Raw genomic sequence first — 17,199 nt, forward strand, 5'->3', positions numbered from 1 at the left:
CAAATCAAAATCACATAAACAAACAAACATCCACCATACCCAGCTCCCTTAGTTCTCCTCCCCAATCCCATCGGCATCTATTCCAAATCTCAAAATTCCCAAATTCTATATAAGCAACCCCTAAAACCCCCCTCTTGGGTTGCACAGACCACCTTCGCCCCTTTCGGAAACACATTAAATGGCCTGGCCGGGCCCGTGTGCGAAATACGCATCAGTCGGAAAGCGCACGTTAAATCTCCAAAGTAAGTAAGTAAGTAAGTAAGTCACAAGTCAATGTCGATTACGTTAAGAAGGACTTTGTACATGGTGGTGAATATTTAGTTTATAAGGGGTATACATCTAAGGAAGAGAATTTATGGATGTCAGCTTCACGTTGTACATCTGTGGCAGGCTCAATTATGTACATAACTTTTAATTAAGATTTATTAGTAAGTAGTAAGGTTATATGGCCTTGTTACCATTTTAACTGATTAGTTTATTACGATATTTACATGATAAGAATATATTATTAGTTATAATATTAGTTATGTTTTATACCTGAGTATTTTATACCTTAAACATTCATTCCATAGCTCTGTAACATTAAGTAAGCTTACTCTCAGTCTAACTTCCACTATTTGTCACACCGCATGCTTTTGACTTACAGCACTCTTTGCCCCAGCGCGCCCCGGCCCAGTCTATTGTCTTGTTGATAGGCCAAGCTGGCCATAATTACAACAATGTTGTTGATGAATTTTAGAAAATCAGTGGCTATTGTCACCTCAAGGAAAGACTCAGCGAGATTTATTACCGCATTCATTTCTATGTGAGGATTTGGATTTGTAGAGGGATTTATTCATATTTAAGGTTAGTTGATTATTTATTTTATGATGTTGTATATATGGATGTTTTTCTAATTATTGCGATTAGAAATAATATAAATTGTAGAATGCATTCTTAAATTGATTTATTAGAAACATAATGCATCTTGTATATATTTATAGTTCTTGATGAATTCACAGTTCAGTGAGTAATTATTATCTGTATAAAATAGTATTGAACACGAAACCTAAATATATACATAAACTAAGTATTATAAACCCCTCTGTACAGTAATGGAAAGTAAATGTATGTCTGTATGCTTGATGTATGTTGGTAAGTGCAGGTGTATGAGTGTTGTATGTCTGAAATGAGTTGCTGTTGTACTATATATTTTTATACACTATTTTACCATAGGATATCACTTGTATATAGTATTCTGCACTTGTATTTCTTTATTATGCAGATTTCTCAGTGGCAACGGTCACCGTACACTCATTGTTACGGTATTACCAGTTCAGGTTTAACCTATCTGGTATGTTATCTTCATTATCACGTTATTATCATATTAATATATTTTGTATCTGTGTATTGATGTATTGTACGGAGACGGCTGATGTATTGTGTAATGTAAAGTAAATGCTATTCATGTTAATGGAAGTGATATCTATATTTTAGAAATTTAAAGATTAACTATAACGGATTGTATATATTTATTTCTATGTTATATTTGCTTATGTTGTACTTTTATTGTTTCAGACTGAATTAAGTACGTACATTCGTACCGATAATAAAATAAACGTCATCAGCCTCACCCCCCACAGCTGTTTGTGATTATGTGGCCAGTAGATCGCCTACTCCACTATCGGCCAACACAACCACGGTTACACATGCCATCCTTTGCACTATACATATATTTAAGGTCAATAATACCTATGTAGATTTAGAATAATACCAAGAATGTATATCTTTTGCCAACACCTGACGCCTGTACCACAAATGTTTTTTGCCTGCCAAAGATGTTTATCTGTCCAAGTAACCACTTGCCATGTAAAATTTCTGCTGACCTGTCCCTCTTTGGGACTCATGTGTGTGAGTAGGGTACACATATCTGTTGCGACTTTTAGTATTCATAGAATTTCTGTTTTTGTATTGATATGATTTCTATTTTCGTATATTGATATGATTTCTGTTCTGTATATATGCGTTCGAGTAGCTGTCCAACTCTCAGAAATAGTGTTAGTTCCGCTACCGCATCTCTTGGCTCCAGGAGATCTACGACAGATAGCGGATCTAACAGTTATTCTTGTTTTAACCGAGCCCGGGCTGGGGCATGGTCTTGACATTCCAGTAAAAAGTGAGCAATGGATTCAAGTTGATTGCAAGATGGACATACCTTGTCATAGTGTTTTTTTGCGACCGAGTCTGAGGTAATTTCAACTTTCATTTCATTTGTGGATGAGTTTTGCTTTTGGTGGATCTTGGGTTGAATTTTGTAAAGCCATCTGCCGATCTTAATTGCGTACCACTGGGCTATGGAGGCTTTGATTTTGATTTTGATCTCTAGTAGTTTACTAAAGGGAATAGACTGTATCCCCGCTTTGTCTAGAGCAAGCTTCGCCAGTGTGTCTGCTTTTTTAATTTCCATAAATATCTATGTGAGACGGGATCCAACACAACTTCACATGTTGCCCTTGGTGCGATAGTTTTGTATATTCGTATATAAAATATTATTGACTGTTTGGCCTTGAGTTTGGCTCCTTTGGCTGCCTTTGCTTCCGGTAGTTCCGGTATGAGTTGGAGTGCATGATAAATTGCCTCCAATTCAGCGGTGAATACTGACTGGCCATCAGGCAGGCGAACCGAATGTGCTTTGGGTCTGGAGCTATGGATGCGGATCCCGTAACCAGCAGTGTTGTTAATGGGATTCTTAGATCCATCAGTGTATATAGGGGCCGAGGTCTCCAGGTAGTTTGGTCTTTACAGATAGTTACTGATCGCAGTAGGATTAGGTTTTCTTTTTTAGTGACTTCTGATGTTAAAGCAGTGTCATCTTTTGGATTTTTTAAAGTCAAGGGAGGGTTTGTAGTGACTTTATGTAGTGAATGTCATCACAATTGTGACTTCGGCTGAGTTCACGTTCTAATATCCGAGCTGGATTTAGCGAGGGCTTCATCTCGGGTGTTTTTGTCTTGCCACGATGATATTGTCTGCTGTCTTCTTGGTTTCAATGGGAGTTCTCTTGTTTCTACTTGCAGTGCTTCTAGTGAAATACCTGTTGCTGTACCTAGCATTCGGGCTTTGTTTTTCATTCTGTCGAGGCGGCTGAAGACAGTATTTGATGCTGAATGAAAGGCCTCACAACCATAGTCTATTTTTTATCTGATAAATGATTTGTAAAGATCCAGCTGATTGTCCCTCGAAGTGCCCCAAGATGTGCCTAAAATTGCCCGCAATACGCTCAGGTCTTTTTGACATCTGTTATCCACATATTCTATAAATGTTTGCTCCAAGTAAGGTGTTGATCTCTGGGATCACTGCCAGAAATATTGTGGATTTTTCGAATCGTTCCCCCTGCGTTTGAATAGAACTCCCACAGTTTTGGTACTTGAAATGTTTCACCCCCATTTATTGCGCCATTTATCTACCCCGTCCACGGATGACTGGAGATTTTTTTCAGATTTGTGAAATATCTCTGCTTTACCCATATTGCTCCGTCATCAGCGAACTCAGAAGTTTGGTGAAGAGTTGACATGATCAAATAAATCATTGATCCCGTTAGTGGCAGGTTACATTTAACCCAAATAAGACCGAAACCATCCAATTCTCACGTAAAGCTAAACCGTCTCTAAAGCCGAACCTACTTATGGATGGAACAATCATAAAAGAAGTCAAAAGTCATAAACATTTAGGAGTGACACTCCAAAGCGACTGTACATGGACTGATCACTTTAATGATATTGTACAAAAAGTTCGCCCTATGATCAGTTGTCTGAGGAGTTTTAAATACCGATTATCACGTAAAACCTTGGATACTATGTATAAGTCCTATATCTTGCCAACATTTGACAAATGTTTGCATATTTGGGATAGCTGTACGTCTGAGCAATCGCGTATATTAGAAAGCTTACATCTTGATGCCCTGAGAACTATATGTAGTGCCGTTCGTGGCACAAGTCATAAGAAACTTTATAATGAAACTAAATCTCAATCCTTACAAGATAGAAGATACTGACAAAAATTAACTTTTTTCTTTAAAATGTATAAAAACCAATTCCCAAACTATCTTTGTGATTTGATCCCAAACTTTGTCTCCGAAACTACAAACTATAATATAAGAAAAAGTTCTGAAATACAAGGAATTTATAGCCGTACTTCCTCTTACACCAAATCCTTTTTACCAGACACAATACACTTATGGACTGCTCTACCAAAGTCCAAAGAGTCAAGTAGTCTGTCAGAATTTAAAAACCTAATTACGAAAACCGAAAATAAGACTTATTTTGACCTTAGCTATGGCACTCGATTCTGTCAAATCGTTCACTGCCGCCTCATACTCGGTTATAGCGACCTAAACGCCGATAAGAATCATAACAGACATTTAATTGACAGTCCGTGTTGCACCTGTAGATATCAGAGTGAAAACGCCCTACATTATTTTTTTACTTGCTGTAACTTTACTCAGATTAGACTTAATATGCACTTTTACACTACCGGTTATAACTTGGATACTATTATGAACGGAAACAATGAACTTGCTCACTCTGAAAAACAGAAATTAGTTGAATCCGTCCACGATTTTATCATCAAGACAAAACGTTTCAGCTCTTCACAAATTAATAATTAAATTAACCGGACAATAACCTCATGATTGACTATTACTTTTGTTACAAACGACTTGTTAGACACACACAAGCTGTAACTTTCTATTTCTGTTCACTTTGTATTTGTATTTGATGTAATATGTACAAACATATTATTTAAATAATGTCTATATCGATGACGTCACATCCTTCATTTCAATATGTAATATATGTTGTATGTGAGCGGTGTTAACATAAGCTGTAAAGCTTGTTCACCAATCCCAACTCATTTCAATGAATAAAAATATGTTTAAACCAAATCATTGATCATGATGTTAAACAGTATTGGGCTTATAATGCTGCCTTGTGGCGTGCCATTGTCCAGTGACATAGAATCAGACTGATTGTTCCCTATTTTAACTGATAGCGACCTGTCTTGCAGGAAGCTTTCCATGAAGATTGCCATGTTTTCCTGAAGTCCAGGAAATACTGCGGCTAGGTATTGTCTGTTTAATTGAGCTGTTTTTATTTCATTTTCTAGTCTTAGTATATGAACTAGACAGGAATTGTGAACTTGGCACAGAATATATATATAGTTGGTAGATAATAAACAGTATCAACAGAGGAAGTCGTGTAGCCTAGTTAATAAAGCGTCCGTTCGTCACTCCGAAGACCCGGTTTCGATTCCCGACATGGGTACAATGTGTGAAGCCTTTTTCTGGTGTCCCCCGCCGTAAAATTGCTGGAAGATTGCTAAAAGCGGCGTAAAATCATACTCACTCTCTCAGTAACAACCACTGCATACATTGCAAATAAGAAGGTTAACACTGAAACAACATGACGGACAGAGAATACATGATGAGGAAGCCGATAAGAATGGAGAATAATTAAACAGGATTAAGTATACATAGGTAGGGTGATTAATTTACCTCCTACTCATGTTAATCTCTCTCATGTATGCAATTGTTGTTAGTGTTAATCCTCCGCCTAATATATATATACATATTCTGTACCATATTCATTAATCAGGCTTGCTTGACAACGATATAAGCATCTATACCGAAACGTCGCCTTTACAGTAAATAAGGAAATGGTTATCAATAGTCTGCGTCTTCTTTATATTTCTTTCGTCTGGCATATTTCAAAGGCTGGTTTATATTATATATAAGACCCGCATTATTATATGTTCAAACTATTGAAGCTATGATGAGTCAGAGGCTCATTCACTATGTTACAAAAGTTACAGATGCTATTATCAACTACTTTAATTTTTATTGAATCATAATTCGATATAGAACCCCACATTTATAATTCAATGTAGAACCCACATTGAACATCGAGGATTTTAACACCCTTGATTTATTCTAGATAAAAAGAACTATATCTTTTCACGTGATATTCATGAATGTTCCCTCGCTCTTATGAAATGCATGCACAAGGCTAATGTACCATTCTAAGTACTTAAAGTATTAATGACAACTGAACGCATACAACTATATTGTCACGATATGTTCAGTGGAAAAGAGTTTGTTGAATAAAATAATAAAAATCATTGTTTAAGAATTGACGATAATATTTTTGCAATCTGCATGGGGAATTACGCAAACTGGGCCCACTATCTGTTTACGTTTATAACTCTTTAAAAGCAAAAACATATTGAAGCCGAATGTTATAAATAAATATAAACTCCGTTCTTAAATTATCAACACAAAAATAACTAGACAGCAATTCGAAATCAGTGACATCGTCCAGTGCAATACTGCAACACAAGGGGGCACGGGTGGCCCAGTCGTCTAAGGCGCCGCGATTCGCTGCGCAGGGTTGCGTCCCTTGGGCACGCCAGAAACCTATGATTGTGGGTTCGAATCCCGGTTCGCCCCAATAATCTTTCTAGGTTTGTCAGCACCATACCCGTGCTCGTTGGTTTCACCGAAGTGGTAAACGTCCGTGACCTGCATCACTTCGGGCTTTCCTCCCACATTAAGCTGACACGCCGTGATATAACTGGAATACTGTTAAAAGCGGCGTTAAACCAAACTCACTCACTCACTCACTGCAACACAAGTCACCGCCCATACTGTTATCGGCTAATCAGGGAAGAGCAGTCCGTCGGCAGGTGTGGCCTAATTTTTTAAATGCCACGGAATCACTTGCAATTTATTTGTTCCAAAATATACCGGGAAAAATTTATTTTGCCTGTGGTTTTGCACAAATACTTTAGTGATCTGGATGTCCTGCAAATAATGATCCATGTGAAAAACTAGACCTTCGAGTCAACCATTCAGTGAAACTAATGTATGTGTTGAAGCAGCGACAGAAACAATATTCTGTCTCTGACTGATAAACATCGATGAAACAACGTTAACTGTGCTCGTCGTGCCTGTAGCATAACATGCCATGCTGATAAAAGTTTTACTCAGTCTGCCTTTTTTGGTCATCAAACATAGAGAATAACTAGTGATAAACCCTTTCCTTTATTATTTGAAAACAACTGGGTAGGTTTTAGCTTAAAAGACTTGCTTGAATTCTGAAGTATTAAACACACGGTTTATGAGCCCAGGAAATTATAACACACAAAAAACAACAAATCCTGAATTTGTTCGTAGAGCTGTATTACGCCATGGGATTGCATTGGACAGTCTGTCGATTATCCGGAAGTGACATACGGTGACGATTGAGGTCAACGGGCGACCACATATACAGTATGTTAACGTCTTCTTTTATTGGGCGTCACCTGTGAATCGGCCAAATGTGCAACAGGCCTGTGCGGTTCCTGTGCATCGGAAGTTTCGCGGTTGGAATAGGGAGTTCAATCCAAAAACTACCGAATTTGAGGTGGAATCTTGTTCGACCCCGGTACACAGCTGAAAACAGAAAACCACAAAAATCAACAACAAAAACTGATCAAGACATTCAGAGAGCCTGCTTTGTTCGACTATGGTCACAGACGCCAACCATTACATCAGAAACATATTCATTATAGTCAGGGCATAATTTTATAAAAGCCGGACGAGACATAAACGACGATATATGTCTGTATAGTTTAGTGAGTGAATAGCGTTAACCACCACCTTGAGAGTGTGAGAGAGTTGTGTTTAACGTCATTTTGAACAGTATTTCAGCTTATAACCAGGTCGGATGCTTGCGTGACAAAGGGACGGAAATTATACAGCCAATTGCAGCGCTTTAAAAGACTGGGCCGTTCGTGTCCCCCTTTAAGCTTGGTTTCCTTGCTGAAAAAGGAGTCAAGCCTTGTCGATGCAAACTTACGGCAATGGATATTCCAAAGGCCTCTTGTAAAGATGAGATGGGGAGAGTTCTGAATGTTTTCGTCGGCACGGTTTGGCTAGGTTGGAGGGTCAATGTTTCTAAGACACCATTGTTGGTTCCAAGGTTGAAAAATGGGTCGAAGTTCCCCCTGTATAAAGTAAATAAGAATATTTAAGTTGTACAATTGGTGTAGTGTACACATCCTTATTTGTATTTATGTCAAACAATTAACACGTTATTCTGCATCGTAATACAAAATGATGGCAAACATGTTTCATACAGTAATTCTATTACGTTCTATGTCAAAGTTGAATTAAACTCGAACATGAGAGCCTGATACACATATCAATGGCAACAACACAATGGACTTTTCATAATATAATATAATTCCTAACACACTTTTATAAACACCGAAACAGCGATAATGATGCTCTGGAAATACTGTAGCACTACTAACATGGCATTACAAGAGTCAACTCTCACATTTTCGCATGTGCTTTTGTACCAACATATGTCTCCTGCGGCAGTTTTATGTTAACGACCTTCGATATTTATGTTAAACGTTCATGGAACCTCAAGGCTAACAGTTTACAGTTTGTTTCAGTTCATCCTCGCAAATTAGCACTATCATAGCTGGATGACGCTAAATTCTAACCCAGAACCCATATGGGAAGTTCCATAGTAACGCGAAGTATTGGTACCTCTGGAGAATAGTCCCAAGGTTAGCAGCACTGCATCCACCCGTATTACTTCCACCCCCAAGAGATGTCAGAACGATGTTGGCCGTTCCAGAGGCAGCCGCGCCAGTCGTGATGTCCACAACTAGTTCCGTTTGGAATCCAAGCTAAAACGCAATCAGCGGTTCAGAAATTGTAAGACATATTTTATTAGCATGCGAAAGAATCGGGATGGCAATAGAAAACGTACGCAAAACACTGAAAGAATCATAGCCCTGTAACATTACCCATAACTTTTGAAACGGGACTGTCTGAATACGAGCCATTTTCCCTTTGAAAATAGAGACCACCATTTGGATATTCGGGAGGGGGTGGGGATACACTTTTTGAGCTGTTTTATTTATTTTTAATACAGTTCCAGAAAATAATGGGAAGAAATACGTTGCCAAAGATTTTACCAAAAAATGTTCACTGGGTGTTCTGAAAACGAGAGAGACAAAATATGTTTGTTTTGAAGCTGCGTCTCGAAGAAAAACACAGAGCGCTCTCCACTTCCCCCGACTATTAAATGATGTGTCTCCCGGGGTAAATGTTGACTGACTGTATCCATAAAGCAATAACTAGATGAATAGTGTTGTTTGAATTTTTTTAATCAAACGTGCCAGAAAAAAACAATCTGATCACGACAATTTCAATACGGGTAACATATGAAGTCAAGTATCAGTCAAAACTTACGAAAATATTAACGAGTGTCCTTCGAATAGTAGCAGTGAATGTGACCCCAGTCCCAGCAGTGTCCATTGACGTACACACAGCTGTAGTTGCTGAAACAAAGTAACTCGACGTGAAATGTTTTCATCTGATGCTTTCCTTTAGTGTTAGGAAGCTAGTGGTTAAAGCGATCGCTAGTCACATTGAAGGCTCTGGTTCGATTCCCCACATTAGGATATTGTGTGAAGCCCATTTCTGGTGTTCTCCGCTGTGATACTGCTGGAAATTGCTACACAAGGCGAACAATCTTACTCTTTTTGAGTACATTGAATGAGTGAATATTCAACGGTCTTTCTATTCTATTGAGGTATGTCAACATAATATGGAATGAAAGCCCATAGCCATTCATGGCCTAGATGTTTGACACTGTGGTGAAACTTACAAACCAAGGATCATATTCGTAAGGATCAGCAGATCCTGGTAATACTTAGTGATATATAGAGCGAATTATGGCGCTCGGACGATGGGGCTACTTCTACCCACATTTGGAATAGATACATTCGACTAAAACAAAGTTATGAATGAAAAGAGGGACTATATAATATCAGTATCTGTATTCAGATTTTGTATGAAAACTACATTCAGTTAACATTCACGATGAAATGCAGCTGTTTGATGCTATCGGTTGAAACCTGCACAACCTACGTACCTGGATTAGCATTTCCAGCCATGGGATTTACAACGCCTGGGTTGCCAGCGATTCCACCGATTCCACCGATTCCACCGACTCCACCTAAACGAGGGGTAAAACCTGGGGTAAAGCCAGGGGTTAAGCCAGGGGTAAAACCAGGGGTAAAGCCAGGGGTAAAGCCAGGGGTAAAGCCAGGGGGAAAACCAGAGGGCAAAACTTGGTTTGGGCCAGGGACTCCGATCCCAATTCCTGCGGTTCTGACAGCGTTGCCATTTGTTGCAAATGAAGCAGGTGATCCTGGGCGTCCCCACCCCGTACCAGATTGTCCTGCTGATGCTCCTGGTCCTCCTGATCCACCCGATCCTCCCGTTCCAGATTGTCCAGGGTTGCCTCCCCATCCTGCCTGTGCACTATTGCCTACCCATCTCCCTGCACCGGCTCCGCCTAGGCCATTTTGAAAACGAATTGGTCCCCATTGTCCTGATGTGAGTTGTAACGTGACCAAAAGTCCCAAACAGACAATCAACGTCAGTTTAAGTCCTGACATCTTTCACCTGTAAGAATTAGAGAACGAAACCCCAATTGTATACCACTGACTCGAGAATGAATATGCGTAATTGTAATCACGTAAATGAAACCCATTACATAAGCATCAGACAACTCTTGCTAACAGAATTGTCCTTCGACTATATCATAACATTGTGTTTATAAACTACTTTCAAATGGTGAAAAGGTGACCTTAACCCGCCTCAGTCATGGCATTGATTTTAAATCTGCCAGAAAAGTATATATGTATGTTACATGATAAATTGCTTATTAGTAAATTCAAAAATTCAAAAATGTCAATGTATATTTTAGACATTGATAAGAATAAAGAGAAGCTGAAATGTGGATCTCTTAAAGCTGCAAATGAGAGGTTGAGGATGAATTTCATGTTTTATTAGTATGTGAGAAGTTTGAAAAGTATATTCCGATTTTAACAATATGTATAAAAACAAGATGTTAATGATCAGTCTTATGAAACCCAACAACTCTTATATGATACGTTCGCTTGCCACATTATTGAAACACATGCTCTCTGTCAGGTATTTTCGTACATAAAATATATCACGTGACTAAAAAAATGAAATGTCAACAGTACACAGCCTTAAATGCCGAATAAAATGTCTGTCTGTCTCAATCGGTCATGCCATTAATTTGTCTTTAACTTCTTTTTAATAGGGGGGCATGGATCGCCCAGTCGTCTACGGCGCGGAAATTCGCTGTGCAGAACCATTGTGGGTTCGAATCCCAATTCGTCCGATTATGTTTCTTGATTTGCCAGCACCATACACCGAGATCGTTGGTTTCACCAAAGTGGTAAACGTCCGAGACCCGCATCACTTCTGGCTTCTCCCAACATCAAGCTGACACGCCGGGATACTGATCACAGCCGCGTTAATCACAACTCAATCACTGTTTTTAGCAATATATGTTCACCAGTAGTACAAATTGTGAAGAAACACAGACATTTAAAGAAATGGAGAAATTAAAATTAATTAAATGCCATGTATATATCCAGAGACCAGTGTTAGCTTACCTTCTTCTGGGAAAACCTTTCGCAGTTGTAAGACATGGGAGGAACCAAGCATCATTTTTATGTTGCTCCAAGGGATGTCAAAAAAACATCGCAGGCATCAATCAAACACTATGCATTCCACCGGAAGTAGGCTGCTCACCGAAGCCAGCTATTACTTGTACATGACATATTTATCATAATTTGGTTTGTCCTATTAACATGCATTTTTACAAATTTATTCACCTATCGTTTAATCTGTATATCTGTATGGCGTATCTAACATACGTCGACTGGCTTTACCAATGTCTTCTAATCCATGATAATATTCCTACACTAACTGTATTGTGTATAACAATGTGTATGTAATCGACACACCACTGAGACATGTACCAACCTATCTCGAGAGTATCAACCTCGAATTTGAGCGGATTCATGATACATATACGTGAAAACATAATTTGTTTTCCAATCTTCTGGTGTAAAATACAACAATAGTTTTTATTGTCATTTTCATTGTACTGTGTGTGTCATTGATACTGTGTGATATGCATAGATATTTTCAAGCATTCAAGATTCGCCCTGATGATGTTTCTAGGTTTGTCATCACCATACCCCAACTCGTGGATTCCACCAAAACGATAACCGTCTGCGGCGTGCATCACTTCTGGCCTTCCCATATTATCAAGCTGATATGACTGACATACTATTCAAAGCGACGTTAAACTAAACTCACTCATTCACGTCCCACATGAAACTTACAACTTCGTTCGCAATACCTAATTCTAAGCTGTATGTATGTCCCTAGGGATCGCAAGAAACCTATGATAGGGGGTTCGAATCCCAGATTCGCCCTGATTATGTATGTTGGTTTGTCAGCACCGTATCCATGATCGTTGGTGTCAACAAAGTAGTTCACACCTGCATTATTTCTGGCTTTCCTCCGATGTCAATCTCACACGCCATGATAATGAAGGCGTTGTTAGTTTCTTGATACTACTCAACCAGAACCAGTTCCATAATATATCACAGCGACAGGATGAATTATAAAATCATAATAAATATTTGATTGTAAAGAGTTAGATCATATCATGGTATTATGTTGCTAAAGATATCTTAAGAACACTGACACAAGAACATTGCAAACATCCGGTACTTGTTCCGTACTATCATTCTTCAATTGAAACAAATCTTTTTAAAAAAATGAGACGGTAATGCCTGAAGTTACATGAACTAAATGTGACATAAAACTATCATGTTTGAAAATGTCAAAATGTCTTTTTGGTTTGTTTCAGCATTTTAACAAGGTCATTTCATGAATAATATTTAAGTCATCCCTCATTGGACCATGTATCGATCAATCAATCTATAGTTATCGGCTCTGACCGCAGGAAATTATTAGCCTGAAGGGTTGTTCCGGGTCCACGCCGCACCCAATCAATTAGATGGCGAGCAAGCCCCTGGGTAATCGTGTAGGCGCCCGGATGTGAGACTGGCGAAACCAGATGGCGTTGCTTGTGTGTCATGATTTGTAAACGAAACATCGTCTTACGTAAGAAAAGGCGGAGTCTGGCATTTCAAACTAAAAAAATCCATTTCGATCATATTTAAATGACATGTGCTTTAACCCTAATGAAAACTTGATATTTTGTAAGGATGGTCATAACCGCTCCCGAATGCGTCATATCTCCAAAGCCTGGCGAATATAGAGGAGTGACTGTTGCATGTTGACTTCATCTGTGTATTTGTAACCACATCGTGACTTCCGCCAATTACAGAGGCTTGTCAGCACCATTGTCGTGGGTTTCATCAAGTGGTAAACCTCTGAGACCTGCCTCACTTCGGGTTTTCCTCCGACATCAAGCTGACACGCCTTCATAAAAAAAACAACTTTTCAAATACAGCGTAAAACCAATCTCACTTAATCGCTTAACCATATCCCACGCCATACAACATTATGAAAATGTTATTTAAGTCAAATGAGAGAATATTCATGCTTACAAGTAGGCAAGCTGACAACCATCGACTGACTGGTCCACCAACTTCGACTAATGTTTAAGTGAAAGAAAGGGAAAAATAATTAGGTGATGTGGGTTGACCACGTTTGACTGAATCTAGGTAATGAGGTGATGTGGGAATGGAAAACCCCACACTTGAGTTTTTAAGGGGTGGCCACACTGCTGGGCAAGTTTTCAGAAGACACTGATCATATACAAAGCCAAGTCGAGTTTTCCTCAGAAATCACAACACGTGATACATGGAAATTAAACCAGTATATGCAGAAAAGCAAAGCAATAACCAACTATGAATTGCGCAACCGCAGTACTGGTTCCCCTGTGTGCTCAATAATGGACACTACCAACGTAAATCAATGCCTGTTTTAGGTGATGTTAACTTTGATTACCTCAAGCGGTAATAAGGGATCTAGGTAATAGGTGATCCGTAAATTAGCGGATGTGAATGGGAATCAACGAGTTTGCTTTCAAAATTGTATTAACTTCATCATTGTTTATTAAGAGATTTCATTTCAACACTTCCAATTTGCAAATAATTCTATTGTTTTGCAACAAATACTCGAGAGGGAGAATCATTAATGCAAACAAAAGCAGAGTCGCGTTGTTTGTTTACCGATCGACTTAAATCGCCCGTTAAAGGCATACAAAGAACGCCGTTTAGATTGCTGTTGTATTGCCCTTGTTCGCATTCTCCTCGTGCCGTGTGCCATGACTTGTTTTTAATAAAAAGACAACATGCCTTTTGGCTTACAGTGAATATACGTGACATTTGAACTCTTTGGAATTTGACATACATGTACAAGGTTTAAATGGTATCTCTTTTTGTGTGTAGTGCGTCGCGGGGGACTGCTCAGAAACGATAACAATGGTTGCAATTGCACAACAGCTATTTCAGAACCAATTTGGAATACCAGAATATTTATCCACACACACATTTTTTGTTAGCTTGTGTTGGGTTGTGAGAGCTGAGCCAGCATCAATCCGAGGTATCGTTGACAGGAGACCCAGGCAATACTGAAAATAAATACCATGGATCTCCAAAGATATTTAAATCGTTTCCTGCATTAGTCAGTATTGCACTCGTTTGACGCCGCACTTTAGTTTCATGTACATCTAAAGATTGCGTTTGAAATAGCCCTCCCTTTTTAAGTGACGAAACTAATGTTGTACTCGATTATTAACTAATATAATCTATTACATACACATATAATCAATTGTCTTTCAGTACCACATCAACTGGGATAATTGATACGAACGGATTTAAATAGTGTTACAATAAATACAAACTGCAAGAAAATCTTTATGTTGGATTTGAGTCTACTTTGTTGATTGAACAAAACTGAATTAAACCTACTAAACATTGTCAGTTGTCAACGAAGTAGCAGTAAGAGCGATGTTTGATGTACCCACGTATTTATCATTTGTCAATGTACTAAACATACTTTCAGGGTGAAACTACATTTAATTAACCCTAAACAAAACCCTTTCTACAATCACAAGAACTATGTCATAAGAATTTACAATAGCCCGAAAGTATTTTACAGAATATGTGATCATTTCTCTCATATAAACCATATTTATTTCAAATTTTAAAGTAGAAATATAGAAACATCTTCTAACTGCAATTATAATATGATAAATGTGCTGGTATACGTAAATGTACATTCTTCTTTTATAGTTTGCAAACCATTTTGGTGAGCAGGCCTACTTAAAATCCACGGCTTGTAAATAAATTAAAAAATAAATTTAGTCGAGCACAGTAAAAATAATCACATTTCCCAGACGGAGATTAGAGAAAGAAAGCTTGAAGCTTAAAACAACAAAGTAAATTCTTTAAGGACAACGCAAACAACAGCCTTCTCTAGGCATCAGCCAAGAGCAGGCTGGGGCCTGGGGTTCCTTGAAGCGACTGCTGCGGAGGAAAAAGCGGACTTTATCCCCCAAGCTGGGTGGGGAATAGTTGTTGTATGTTCAGAGGGAGGACTTTTTTACACTTATATGCTTCCGTGAACAGATACCCGTCCAAAACAATTAGAAGCGTAACAGCGCTGGTGATCTCACAAGCAATATTCAAATACAGTGCAAGGCTATGGATTCGAGTCTGATGCCATGATTACATAATATATATCTGATGGTTTGTCTTAGAAGCTATAGTGTACAAAAACGAAGGCGTTTATAGACAGCGGAGGTCTTGAATAAATAAAATTCGTGTATTTAAATCTGTTTGTGAGACTTTATTTGTAAGATCTGATAACATCCGCAGCAAGGTAACATCATTTCCCAAAGAGGAATAGTATTGGCCCAAGTACGATTGCACAATACTACTAATACAACAATTCCCGTAAACAGACTTCTGTTTTAATCAGCTGTTTCTCTTTAGCACATGTTCCGATGGAAGTTAGATCACATAATCAACAGTGGTCTGTTTGGTAAACCTCAGCCACTGACACACCATCGCATTGACTTCCTTATTGATATCAAGTGAAACTGAAGTTACACCTACAGAACCGCCTCCGTGGTCTTGTGGTAGAGCGTCCGCCCGGAGAGCGGAAGGTCCGGGGTTCGATCCCCGACCGCTTCATACCAAAAGACGTTAAAAGATGGTACTTGTTGTTACCCTGTCTGGCGCTCGGCATTAAGGGGCTAAAACAAGGACTGGTCGGCTCGGAGTCAGTATACTGTGTCTGAGTGGGGTATTCATGTTCAACGGCGGCATGGTATCTCAGTGAGCTAGCACTATAAATCGGCATCAGTCCGGTCTAGTACAAGCAGCCACACAAACACACACACGTACATGCACGTCGCTATATAAGTGTAATAATCTTGGACGCGACGTTAAACCCAATTTCACCTCACCTACACCTACAGAAATCAATGAGTTCTGTGTTATTTATTGAGAATATATGAATTTTTTATGTATAGTTCCTAGAAACAACGTTAAACGGGACATAAAATGTTGATAAAAGCCATTAACCCAATAGGAGATATGCCTCTTAGACGGTAACTTCACATTTATCCTCCATGATTATATATTTATCCCATTATTGTCCATTCTCAAATTGAATGCATTCATGGCATTTGATTATTTAGAAAGCAAAGACCTAGAAGAGTGTTTGTGTCTCATGGGAAAGTACATATTCATCCACTTTCCCACAATGGAATGAACGTGCAATGTGTATATTGCACTTTGACATTGCACTGCTAAAACACGAAAATACATATCAGGATATATTTCTTACGTTTAATGGTTTAATACAAGACAGGAGTACAAAATAATACAAAATTAAGACATATAGATATATCAAGGAAAATGCTGTTAATCCCAAACACACGAAAAGCAACGTGTTATAATATTGTTATTCGTGTTGGATTGTTCTTTTTTCCAATTAGATGTTCATTGAAATATAAAACGTCAACGCCCGACAATAACCAGTCTCGATTATCCCACGAAACAGATTCCATTGGGCGGAAAGGGCAAAATAGGGATGAACATTACATGAATGGATCACTGACAAGTAGTGATGACACCAGGTGTTCACGAAAAGAAAAAAATGCACTGAATGCATTACATGTCCTGGGACTTTACATTTGTATTTACTGAAAGTATTTTACAGTAATGTGTGATAAGTTATCTCAGTCTGTAAGCATTTTTATATGCGTTGTTTTATGTTTATGTTGA

At 38.6% G+C, this 17,199-nt stretch overlaps 1 protein-coding gene across 1 annotated transcript; it reads right to left on the reverse strand.

Annotated features, from left to right (window-relative positions):
* Nucleotides 1–7,196: 7,196 nt before the first annotated feature.
* Nucleotides 7,197–11,594, reverse strand: LOC124138879 (elastin-like). Its single transcript, XM_046505764.2, has 6 exons — nucleotides 11,530–11,594; nucleotides 9,969–10,504; nucleotides 9,284–9,372; nucleotides 8,573–8,715; nucleotides 7,872–8,019; nucleotides 7,197–7,465 (listed from the first exon to the last, which is right to left on the reverse strand). The coding sequence occupies exons 2-6, from the start codon at nucleotides 10,495–10,497 to the stop codon at nucleotides 7,322–7,324; spliced, it is 1,053 nt and encodes a 350-aa protein (XP_046361720.2). The 5' UTR covers nucleotides 10,498–10,504; nucleotides 11,530–11,594; the 3' UTR covers nucleotides 7,197–7,321.
* Between the last annotated feature and the right edge of the window lie 5,605 nt (nucleotides 11,595–17,199).

Source organism: Haliotis rufescens, unplaced genomic scaffold (genome assembly GCF_023055435.1).
Source record: "Haliotis rufescens isolate VD_foot unplaced genomic scaffold, xgHalRufe1.0.p SCAF_2, whole genome shotgun sequence".
Classification (NCBI taxonomy): Eukaryota; Metazoa; Mollusca; class Gastropoda; order Lepetellida; family Haliotidae; genus Haliotis; species Haliotis rufescens.

Coding starts and splice junctions, on each gene's coding strand:
- LOC124138879 (XM_046505764.2), bottom strand. CDS start 10,497: ATGTCAGGACTTAAACTGACGTTGATTGTCTGTTTGGGACTTTTGGTC. Junction 9,373..9,968: donor GGCTGGAAATGCTAATCCAG/GTACGTAGGTTG, acceptor ACTTTGTTTCAG/CAACTACAGCTGTGTGTACG. Junction 8,716..9,283: donor GGACACTCGTTAATATTTTC/GTAAGTTTTGAC, acceptor ATTGCGTTTTAG/CTTGGATTCCAAACGGAACT.